Below are 12,751 nucleotides of genomic sequence, written 5' to 3' on the forward strand. Positions count from 1 at the left end.
TTGTTACTCCTCTTTTATTTGAGAAAATATATTTATTGCGCAATGCGAGAACATGCTATATTGATCTTATCTTTCTCTTCTGCCCTATATCATACATTTAAAATTACTATTCTATTATTGATATTATTGTGCTTTGTGCTTGTATCCAGTTTGTCTATTTCCACACATCAAAATGAATACTATACACATACTCAGTCTAGAGCACACATTAGACATGTGTAAACACTAAGAACTGTAATGTTTTTCCTTTGTGAAAGCCTGAAAGGAAGCAGACCAAAACTAATTTTCAGTCTATCCCCTCAGCTTTCCAAAGAAACGAAAAAGTATGTTATTGAGAACAGATCCTCTATTAATATCCAATTTTGATCAATATTAAAGTAATTAAAACATATACTCTGTGACCTGTGGCTAACTATTTTCTCTATTCACTCTATAATGTTCAGTATTTAAGATATTTAACGTTATGTTTATAAATTTATGTAGAGTTATATTATAATAGTAAAAAGTTTTGGCAGAGTGTATTATATGGCAATGTTTTTGTTATAACAGTAATAATCCAAGATTCATACTGAAGACAGACGAGCAAAAATGTGTGCAATTATTTCTTTCTATCCTAAGGTCAGTATATAAATTTTCCTCTCATTTTAACAAATTGTGAACAAATATTAGAATCAAAATTATCTTTGTGTAACTTTGGCAATTCATAGTATATATCACGGACCTTAAAGGATCGAAAACTCCCAGTCAACCATATATAAACGCTTCAATAATTATCTTGTCTCGCCACCTGATAAAGGTACATCGATCAATAATTTGCCGGTGCTAAGCGTAAATGCCTGTTCACAATGGATATGTTCTTTAAAAAAAAACTTTGTATCTTTACTATTTAGAAAGTGGAGTGCACAAGAACCATAACTCTGTCCAGAGTAATTATAGATAATTGCCCTTTGTTACTTTTCCATTGCTTTTTATGCTCCCCGAAAAATTTCGGGGGAGCATATAGTTGTCGGGTTGTCTGTCCGTACGTACGTCCCGAATTCGTGTCCGGCACATAACTTTGTTATTTGAAGTCGGATTTGAAGTCACAGTATGACTTGGTTATTTGAAGTCGGATTTTAAAACTATTTCACAGAAATGATCACCATATTGAGGCGACGTGTCGTGCACAACATTTGGGTCGCTACCTTGAAGCTCAAGGTCACACCGTGACCTTGAACAAAAATCGTGTCGGCCCATAACTAGGTTATTTAAAGTTGGATTTTAAAACTATTTCACAGAAATGATCACCATATTTAGACGATGTGTCGCGCCTAACATTTGGGTCGCTACCTTGAAGGTCAAGGTCACAGCATGACCTTGAACAAAAATCGTGTCCGGCCCATAACTTGGTTATTTGAAGTCGGATTTTAAAACTATTTCACAGTAATGATCATGATATTGAGACGATGTGTCGCGCGCAATATTTGGGTCGTTACTTTGAAGGTCAAGGTCATAGCATGACCTTGAACAAAAATTGTGTCCGGCCCATAACTTGGTTATTTGACGTCGGATTTTACAACTATTTTACAGAAATGATTACCATATTGAGACGACGTGTTGCACACAACATTTGGGTCACTACCTTAAAGGTCAAGTTCGCAGCATGACCTTGAAGCAAAATCGTGTCCGGCCCATAACTTCGTTATTTGAAGTCGGATTTTACAACTATTTAACAGAAATGATCACCATATTGAGATGATGTGTCGCTCGCAACATTTGGGTCGCTACCTTGAAGGTCAAGGTCACAGCATGACCTTGAAGCAAAATTGTGTCCGGCCCATAACGTCGTTATTTGAAGTAGGATTTTACAACTATTTTGGAATTATCACACTTTGAACTGAAATGTCTGGGACATAACCCTGAAACTACAAAAGATATACTTTTCTGTGTCCAAATCCTAGTCGGGGAGCATCACCCGGTTCAACCGGCTCTTGTTTCTTGTCCAGAGCATAACTTGAAAACTGCTAGTTGGAATTCAATACAATTTCATACAATGGTCAGGTATATTGAGAAGAAGGGCAGTGCACAGAAACCATAACTCTTTCTTGACTCAAGAGTTTTTTGCCCTTTGTTACTTTTTATTGTCCAGTGCATAACTTGAAAATTAATGGTTGGAATTCAAAACAACTTCATTCAATGGTCAAGGGCAGTGAGATGAAGTGCAGTGCACAAGAACCATAACTCTATTTTGGACTAATTACAGTTATTGCCCTTTGTTACATGTTTTGTTCAGTGCATAACTTTGAAAACTTAGTAGTTGGAATTCAATACAACTTCATGCAATGATAAAGCGCAATGAGAGGAAGTGCAGTGTACAATAACCATAACTCCATCTTCAGTATTTGTAGAGTTATTTCCCTTTGTTCCCTTTCCTTGTCAGGTGCATAACTTAAAAACTAATGTTTAGAATTCAATGAAACTTCATTCAATGGTCAAGCACAATGAGAGGAAGTGCAGTGCTCAAAAGCGTAACTCTTTTTGGACAAAAGTAATTACAAAGTAATTCAATAAAACTTCATCAATGGTCAACCACATTGAAAGGAAATGCAACATACAAGAACTACAACTATCTTTAATTGCCCACAACCATAACTCTATTTCAGTTCTTTTGCAAGGTATTCTGTTACTTGTAACTTCCTCATTTCCAAAGCAGTCTTGTGAGGGTATTAATCACATTTAGTGATAGTTCTAGTTATTTTTGAATGGATTGTCTTTAAACTTGAACATAATGAACTTTTCAATTTTCTTTAAAAAAGCTTTGAATTTTATATAAATGTTTAAAATGTTGAAAACTTGCCCTGTTATTTACCTATTTTCTCCTTCACATATCGAGTTAAAGTGCACATCTGGATCAGCGGAAATTCACATATATTTTTAACTGATGCTCAATTTTGAGATCCATTTAAGGTTTCACCCCCGTGTGATACAAGGAAATTGAAACTATTTGGCAGAAATGTTACTTATAATGAGAGGGGCATCTGTGGCAGAGTGGTTAAGGTTGTTGACTTCAAACCACTTTCCCCTCACCGCTGTGGTTTCGAATCCCAACAGGGAGTTTGGATTCTTTCATGTGAGGAAGCTATCCAGCTAGCTTATGGGACATCGGTGGTGCTACTCAGGTGCCTGTTCGTGCCTGAAATAATGCATGGAAGGGCATCTTCTAGTAAAGCTGGAACATCGCCATATGACCTATACTGTGTCGGTGTCACATAAAACCCAATCAAACAAAACAAACTTATAATGAGACAATGTGCAGAACCCATATTTAAGCTTGCTCAGATCAATTGATTTATATTGACTTTAAGAAAAACACATTTAAGTCTTGTGTGAAACTACAATGCCCAGAGTTTAAATATTTGGCATGCCTTTTGGACCTGAACAAAATTGATGATAATCCAGCAACTGTCCCAAACATCAGAGGGATCAAGTTTACGTCAAGTATCAAATTGTGATCTTTAATGACTATTTTGTATACTTTGCTACAATTTTATACCAAATTTAAATGAGCTAATAATTCAACATTTTTCTTTCTTTCAGAGATTATCTAGACCATTTTCATACTTATCCACATTCTATGTTGGTGAAATTTCTTGGGCTGTATTCAGTTAAGAAATCTAGATCTAGAAAGGTAAATTACAAGTATTATTTCTTTGTTAAGGTCATATGGGGACTTTTTCATTTTTAGCGCATCTTTATCAAAAATATGCAAGCTATTGCAGACATCCATTTGTCAGCATTTTTTTTTTTTTAGCTCGACTTTTTTTTTGAAAAAAAAAAGTAGAGGTATTGTTATAGTCCTGGCGGCATTGCCATTTTTGGCGAAGACATAATGAGTTGTAAAACGGCAAACATTATTTACCTTATTTCTTGCAAAGTGTGCAACAAACAATATGTTGGTGAAACTAAACTTCCATTAAATAAACAAATGAACTTCCGCTCTGACTGGAAAACACGAGATCTCCTCTCCAATTTAAATATATTTTTTATTAGCTCGACTATTCGAAGAATATGAGAGCTATTCTAGTCGCCCCGGCGTCGGCGTCGGCGTCAGCGTCCGCGTCGGCGTCTGCTGTTTGTGTTAAAGTTTTTTATAAAGTCAAATATCTCAATTACTGCTTGAGATATTCAATTGAAACTTTACAATACTTATTTATAGTAACAAGGTACATCAGTTTGACAAGTTGGATAACTCTGCCCTACAATATTGACAGAAATTATGCCCCTTTTTAACTTTAGAAATTTTGGTTAAAGTTTTTTAGTAAAGTCAATATAATCTCAGTTATTGCTGAGATATTCAGTTGAAACTTACAATACTTATTTATAGTAACAAAGGTACATCAGATTGACAAGTTGGATAACTCTGCCTACAATATTGACAGAATTATGCCCCTTTTTAACTTAGAAATTTGGGTTAAAGTTTTTTTTTGTAAAAGTCAAATATCTTAAATTATTGCTTGAGATATTCAATTGAAATTTAAAATACTCTTTTATAGTAACAATGTATATCAGTTTTGCAAAATTTCATAACTCTGCCTGCAATATTTGCAGAATTTTTTGCCCCTTTGAAACTTAGAAATTTTGGTTAAAGGTCTTCAAAGATATTTACTTGAAACTTTACACATGCACTTAGGGTCATTAATTGGAGGGTCATAATTGTGTGTCAACTGACCAAGTTCCATAACTCTATCTTGCATTAAGGCTGATTCATATCCCCTTTTCTACTTAGTCCTCTTGGTTAATGTTAACATGTAATAGTTTTACATATCTCAATAACTATTAAGATATTTATTTAAAAACTTCACATATGCATTTAGGGTAATAATTGTAGGTCACTGACAATGATCAATAATTCTATCTTGCATTTAGGCTGATTTTTCTCCCCTTTTTCAACATTAAAATTCATGGTAAAGTTTTGCTTGTAAGCTGTTATCTCAATAAACTACTGAAGGGTTTTTGTACCTTTTTGGGACAATTTTATGCATTCATAATAATAAAGCAGTGATTAACTTGATAAAACATCTTTAATAAACAAGCCTTTGTACCTTTTCTGTCCAAATTTATGTATTCATAGGTAAATTAGTATTATTTTACTCAATTCAACACCCTTGTGACATTACCTTCCGAATAGTCAAGCCAATACTGTATCAATTAGACTCTCTCTAAGGCCTATAACATGAATTTATGAAAAAAATTAGCTCTTTTGTGAACTTATTTAACATTAAAAAGGCTCTTTTACTATCAAGCACTTAGAATAGTCGAGCGTGCTGTCCTACCGACAGCTCTTGTTACTTTTAAATTTTAATTCCTTGAAATTTGCATTCAGGCGTATATTGCCCCATCTATTGGGTGCTCTTGTTTTTGCATATTTATTCCCCTTTTTCAATTTAGAAATGTTTGGTTAAATTTTGGCATGTAAGCTGGAATCTTATAACTGACTCAATGGAATTGATTGAAACTTCAAACCCTTGTTCTTTGGGATTATCTAACATGATTGGCACAATCCAATAACTCTAATTTGTTTTTTTGCATACTTATGCCCCTTCTTGGACTTAAAAAATCATGGTTATATTGTGTGTAAGCTGGAATCTCCATAATTTACTGAAGGGAATGTGTTGAAACTTCACACACTATTGGTAGTGGTTGCCCTATACAGATTAGGGTTAACACTACATGCGGTGCTATTGTTTGCGATAGTGAACACCACATGTGATGCTATTGTTTGCTCCAGTTAACACCACATATGGTGCTATTGTTTGCTCCAGTTAACACCACATGTGGTGCTATTGTTTGCTCCAGTTAACACCACATGTGGTGCTATTGTTTGCTCCAGTTAACACTACATGTGGTGCTATTGTTTGCTCCAGTTAACACCAACATGTAGGCTATTGGTTTTGCTCCATTTAACACCACCATTGTGCTATTGTTTGCTCCAGTTATACGCCACATGTGTGTTATGTTTGCTCCAGTTAACCACGCACATGTGATGCTATTGTTTTGCTCCAGTTAACACCACATATGGTGCTATTGTTTGCTCCAGTTAACACCACATGTAGATCTATTTGTTTGCTCCAGTTAACACCACAGTGTGGTGCTATTGTTTGCTCCAGTTAACACCACATGTGGTGCTATTGTTTGCTCCAGTTAACACCACATGTGGTGCTATTGTTTGCTCCAGTTAACACCACATGTGGTGCTATTGTTTGCTCCAGTTAACACCACATGTGGTGCTATTGTTTGCTCCAGTTAACACCACATGTGGTGCTATTGTTTGCTCCAGTTAACACCATATGCTGTGCTATTGTTTGCTCCAGTTAACACCATATGCTGTGCTATTGTTTGCTCCAGTTAACACCATATGCTGTGCTATTGTTTGCTCCAGTTATCACCACATGTGGTGCTCCACTTTCGAGGAAAATTCAGAGCTATTGTCATGACCCACTTGTTGGTGACAACATCAGCATTTGCATTTGTTAACCTTTTTGATACTTTTTGTTTATGGTCATTAACTTCAATACTAATAAAGGTATTTCATTGAAACGTTATATATGTATACACCTTGTCGAGTTCTACCTGCAACCCCCATTTTCAGGTCATGGTGAGCTATTGTGATTTCCACTGTCTGTCTTTCACACATCTGTGCGTCTTTTGTCCTCAGTGATTTCTTTAAATGACCAATAACTGGATATTTACCAAACTCAACAATCCTTGGGTCTACCTAAATGGTTCTGGTCAGTTGCATAAGTAGGTCAAAAATGCAAAATAAAAAAATAATCTTTTTGTCTAAAAGTATAAGGCCAAGAGCATTGGTATGTAGTATATAATTTCATTTAGAGATTATCTATTTGAAACCTTTTTGGAAAATTTGCTACTCAGACAAGAATCATGGCAGGGGGCATAAATTTTGTCAATTTTTGTTTAGAATATATTTCTTGAGTCAATATGATGTATCAAGAACTATATGTGACTGTAATATCAAGGTCAAGGTCACTGTAACTAAAAATAGAAAGATGGTTTCAGGCTAGGAGTCAGATAATTGGTTTTTGGTTGATAACTAGAGTTAGGAATAAGATGAGACAATGGATTGTTATAACATTTGTGCTCTGGTTTAGCATTATAAAATCATAAAATACAAGTTAAGTACATATTTTGTTTGTAATTTGATGATGGATATCAATTAAAAGGAATATGCTTGTTAAGTAGAATAACCGCTTTTGGGCTTTGGTGTTACCATTACCTTGAAAACTTATTCCACTTAACAATTAGAGACACCATTTAATTGACAACCTTCAAACTTGAGAAGTGTTATATCTCCACTGAAATACTATCTCATTCATGAATTTATTGTCACTTTCTCTGTGACTTGTATAATTATTACTTATTCTGAATATGCATGAAAGGTGGGCGAAAGGGGACATGTTTTATTTTGAGCTTGTATTGGAGGCTTTTTAAATCTGTTATTTATTTGTTTCAGAAATACTTCCTAGTGATGCAGAGTATCTTTTACCCAACAGTCCGACTTGAAGAAAGATTTGATATTAAAGGATGCTTAACCAATAGATATCAAAATGTAAGATTTCAGTTTGTTTAAACTTGGGTAATGCTGAGCTAGTGTGATCACCCAATGCCTGGTATCCAGCAGTCATCATTATCATTTTACTTAAACTGCATCTCTTCCTTAACCTTTGGACAGTAGTGATAAAACTTTACAGGAATACACCTTGAATGGTCCTTTTATTTTACTTATCTACCTTTATGATTCATAATAATGTTTGTCTGGGAAATAACTTGAAATGTATTGAAAGAATGTTATTAACACATCATTATAACAGTGATAGAAAGGAGAGAGAAAATGTCTGCTGTTTAAGATCCAAAGTGCTACCTTGTTTGATTTTTTAATTATCTCCCTTAACAATATTTAACAATACTTAATAAATCTTGTTACATTTTCAGTTATAATTTATAGCCTTTATTCATTGACTGACGTCTTTGGTATTTGATAGAAATGTACCTCTGTTGGTTTTTAACCAGGTTTTCAATGAAAACTGGTAAGCAGGCAGGCAGGTGGGCGGAAAGGGCTTCAACTTTTGGTTTCGCTCAATAACTTGAGTTTGCTTTGACCTATTGACACCAAACTTGGTGTGTTGTAGCTTATAACAAGAGGCAGCTTGTGATTGCTACCATGGTGTCTGTGATCAAGGTCAAGGTCACTGTTGCTAAAAATAAAAATTCAGTTCCCACTCAATAATTTGAGTTTGCTTAGGCCTATATACACCAAACTTAGTGTGTGGGAGGCAGTCCAGATGTCTGTGATCAAGGTCAATGTCACTATTGGTTAAAATAGAAATTCAATTGCTTTGGCCTATGGATGCCAAACTCTGTATCTGGGTAGCTTATATCAAGAGGCAGCTTGGGATTGCTACCTAGGTGTCTGTGATTAAGGTCAATGCCACTGTTGCCAACAATAGAAATTCAGTTTCCAGTCAATAACTTGAGTTTGCTGAGACCTATTTACACCAAATCAAGTTTCCACTTAATAACTTCACTTTGCTTCCAAGCAGTATGAGGGTAGCTTATACCAAGACGCTACTCAGGATTACTATCCTACTATCCTGGTGAATATGATGAAGGTCAAGGTCACTGTTGCTAAAAAAGATATTCAGTTTCCACATAATTCCTTCAGTTAGTTGTGACCTATTGACTGCAAATTTGGTTTGTGGGTAGCTTATATCAAGACGCAACTCAGGATTGCTACCCAGATGTCTGTGACCAATGTCAATGTTGCGAGGATTGATAAAAAGTTCTTGGCCCAATGTACTTCCTGTAGATGAGAACCCAAGTAATGGTCTTACTTTTCAATATAATTGCCCTCTACATCAATGTACTTTGCCCACCTGTGCTCCAACTTGTTTAACCCTTCAAAATAGAACTCTCTATTTTGGTCCTCAAAGAACTCATTGACCGCCTCCATGACACCTTCATTGCTTCCAAAACGTCTTGGTTATCAGTTTTAGAAACAGGTAGAAGTCAGAGGGGGGCAAGTCCGTTTCTGGTTGTCAGTCAACTGTCTGGGGACCAATCTAGTGGAAACCTTTGGCATGCCATAGACATCAGTCAGAATTGCCTGAACTGAACCAAAGCATATACCCACTTCCCTAGCAATGCTTCGCAGGTCTGGCCTTCTGTCGCACATGACCAGATCGTGCACAGCTTTGGCAGTTTCATCATTGGTGGCCTCTTTTGGCTGCCCAGGCCACTCCCTCTTAAATTCAGCAGCCCATTTTTGCACAATGCTATAGGAAGGGGACTCCTTCCCAAGTGTATTCATGAAATCTTCATGGATTTCCTTGGGGGACAACCCTTTCTTATAGAGGTACTTAATGATGGCTCTGATTTCAACTTTCTCCATTTGGTTTAAATGACACACCCATCTACTGATCAAAGTGTGTCTTAATCTGAGTAAAACCGCGTGTAACTCAGTCAGTAATCTTCAATAAGATATTGGTATCGACTTATTGTGTGTAAATGTCAGTGTAGTGGCTAGAAGTATATTGGGCCGAGAACTTTTTGATCATACCTCGTATTATTGCTCAAAAACAGAAATTCAGCATAATAACTTGGTTTTGCTTAGACCTATTGTGCTTAGACCTATTGACACCAAATTTAGTATGTGGATAGCTTATATCAAGATGCAACTTGGGATTGTTACCAAGGTGTCTGTGAACAAGGTCAAGGTCACTGTTGCTTAAAAAAAGAAATTCAGCTTTCACGTAATAAATTGAGTTTTGCTTTGACCTATTGACACCAAACTTGCTGTGTGGGTAGCTTATATTAAGATGCAGCTTGGGATTGCTACTTAGATATCTGGGAGCAAGGTCAAGGTCACTTGCTTATAGAGCTGTCATTGTTTCAGTTAAAGGCATATCATCGTTATATCAATATCGGATTATAAACATTGACGATACACCAATATATCAATTATCTGTATTTCACTTTCACATTTGGATGAATGATTTCAGTAAAAAAACACCTTCTATACATGAACTTGTGATGTGTTTTGTTTATAAAAAAAATATCTTTTACATGTTTTTTATTGTGTATAAACTGCTGGCACCAGCGTAGTTGACAGATGTTTAACCTTGTTCCAGTGTTAACGATCAAGATGTCTCAAATTAGTTGTATTGTTGCTAAATGGCATGGTCATACAGGACTAATTTTGACTTTACTTAATGTTCCCAACCTTGTCTTCTTTTTGTCCACAATTTTAATGTTTTCAGCCATTTTTATATTTTGCAAAGATAAAGGCACACACTAAAATGTAGACATTTGTGAATGATGAAACTGCGATAAAAAGACGGTTACAGTATAATGATAATTGATTTAGATCTAACAGATCTTTATTTTTCCAAAATAATTTTCAAAATTGGATTTTTTCGTTTATATAATGATTTCATTTTTAACACATAAGAAATTAGTTGTTTTCTGAAGTGTGAACACAGCCATCATACAGTAGTTGTCCATTAAGTAGCAACGGCATAGTTTTAGACATGTTCTTTTGACTGACGACCCAAACAAATAAAAACTGCATATTTAGCATGAATATTAGTAGTTTATCTAATACGAATTGCTTTGTAAAAATAATTTGTTGTTTCAAAGGTTGTCATTGACCTTAATCTTGTTACACTTTGTTTTTATATATCTTTTTTATTTAAACATGAAATTTTTAATTATGTGGCATGATGTGCTTTCTGCAACATTTAAGTCTCATTGCTTCCAAATGAAAATAAAAGAAAACAAAGAAATCAAAAACTTGTCTCTATAAGATTCATAACTCCTGTGACAAAGCAAATCACATAACTCTATTAATGATATCAGAAAAACAGTTTAAATTCAAGAAATCATATTTTCGCAAATATTTCCACATGCAAAAAGTCCACTTTTTGACATTTGCAAAATTTTTGTGACACATAAATATCCACTTATACAGTAATACTTCTAAAACAGAAAATTGATAATTTCTACATATAATATGGGATAGGATTAATATAACTACTACAGTCTTACTAGCATTATAGGGTTACCAATGGCAACAATAGATAAAAGAACACTCTGAATATAAACTATTTCTTGTATTACTATATTGGTTTACTAGCTTTCTATATGAGCATTGTAGGAAAGTAAATGGAACCTCTTATCAAGATAATTTGTTTGTCACATGTGTATATTCAAATACCTTTTATATCTTATAATATAAGTCATTTAGTGCACTGACTTTACCTTTGTTAACATATGTACAATAAACACGCAGGTGCGTTATAGTCTGCATATAGTCTTCATTACATTACATGTATGTGATTCCAGGTTTACTCATTAAAGCATAGCAAAATGTATATTGGATAGATTTATATTAAACTTTTCATACTGACTGGAAATAAAATTACACAGAACATAAATAGGAATCTATCCCCTAAATGATACAAAAAATTTCTAACAAGAAATATTTACAAATTAAAAAGTTATCTCTGTTATTGGCATGTACATGTAAAACAATGCGGTGCATGGTATAACTTTAAAATTGACATCACAAACGTATTGTCTTTAACGGAGCAGCTTTTTTCACGAAGTAGGCCAATATGTGTTCCACATGTTATTGATGGCGGCGGATCCACTGCCTATATATATCTCTGTACAAGTCGGTATCATTGGCGTCCTTGCCGAAGCGCGGCGCCCTTATGGAATGAAATCAGATTTTGTGAAAGGGCGACAGCAACTTCTCGAGCCTTTTAGTCGGTCATAATAAAAGCCGATCATTCCGATCGGTATGAGGATGCTTGATTATTAATTAAGAATGAAATGTCGCGATATGTTACAATGAATAGCGAACTGGAGAATTTCGTAATGCAAACAATTTCAACTTTGAAACATTTTATTTGATTTGTAATCCGTGTTTAGTAAAGATGCCGAGGAATCATTCAAAGTTACAAATTAGATTTTATGAATTATTCAATTGATTGATAATTTAAAAAATGATAAAGAAAATACAAATGTACATGTAGATGGTTTAAGAATAAACAATATTATATATTGAAAGATAAACCATAATTTACTGACTTTTCCCAGTTAAGTGTTGACTTATAATCGTTGGTCAATATGTCAATTGAATTCTTAAAATTTATTTTACAATTTTAATAAAAAAGAGTAGTAAAAACTCAGTATTAAAATAGCACATAAAACACAAAAAAGAAAAGAAAACAATATTCATAAAATTTGTATTTTTTTTATTAAAATTAATAGATATTACAATTATTGTATAATAAACAATTATGCTCAACATGATCAACATGGTAATATAACCAGTGTCATATTTTTAGCTCGACTATGCGATAAGAATAAGTAGAGCTATTGTAGTCACCCGAGCGTCGGCGTCGGCGTAACCACTTATGTTAAAGTTTTTGTAATAGTTTAAATATTTTCAAAGTCCAATGACATATGGCTTTGAAACTTTGCACACTTGTTCACCATCATGACCCCAACCTGTAGACAGGAGGAGGTAACTGTATCAAGCATTTTGACAGAATTATGCCCCTTTTTCGACTTAGAATTTATGTTAAAGTTTTTGTAATAGTTCAAATATTTTCAAAGTCCATTGACATATGGCTTTGAAACTTTGCACACTTGTTCACCATCATTACCCCAACATGTTAACAGGAGGAGG

General features: G+C 34.5%; 1 protein-coding gene across 1 annotated transcript in view; it reads left to right on the forward strand.

Annotated features, from left to right (window-relative positions):
• The window catches only part of LOC132728309 (phosphatidylinositol 4-phosphate 5-kinase-like protein 1), a 44,412-nt gene that overhangs the window by 16,210 nt on the left and 15,451 nt on the right, over positions 1–12,751 (forward strand). Inside the window, exons 5-7 of the mRNA XM_060713948.1 lie at positions 550–618; positions 3,577–3,667; positions 7,511–7,606. Of these exons, the coding sequence (XP_060569931.1) occupies positions 550–618; positions 3,577–3,667; positions 7,511–7,606 (256 nt within the window). The remainder of the gene's footprint in view (positions 1–549; positions 619–3,576; positions 3,668–7,510; positions 7,607–12,751) is intronic.

The sequence above is a fragment of the Ruditapes philippinarum genome, unplaced genomic scaffold, assembly GCF_026571515.1.
Source record: "Ruditapes philippinarum isolate M1 unplaced genomic scaffold, ASM2657151v2 ctg583_1_1_1_1, whole genome shotgun sequence".
Lineage (NCBI taxonomy): Eukaryota > Metazoa > Mollusca > Bivalvia > Venerida > Veneridae > Ruditapes > Ruditapes philippinarum.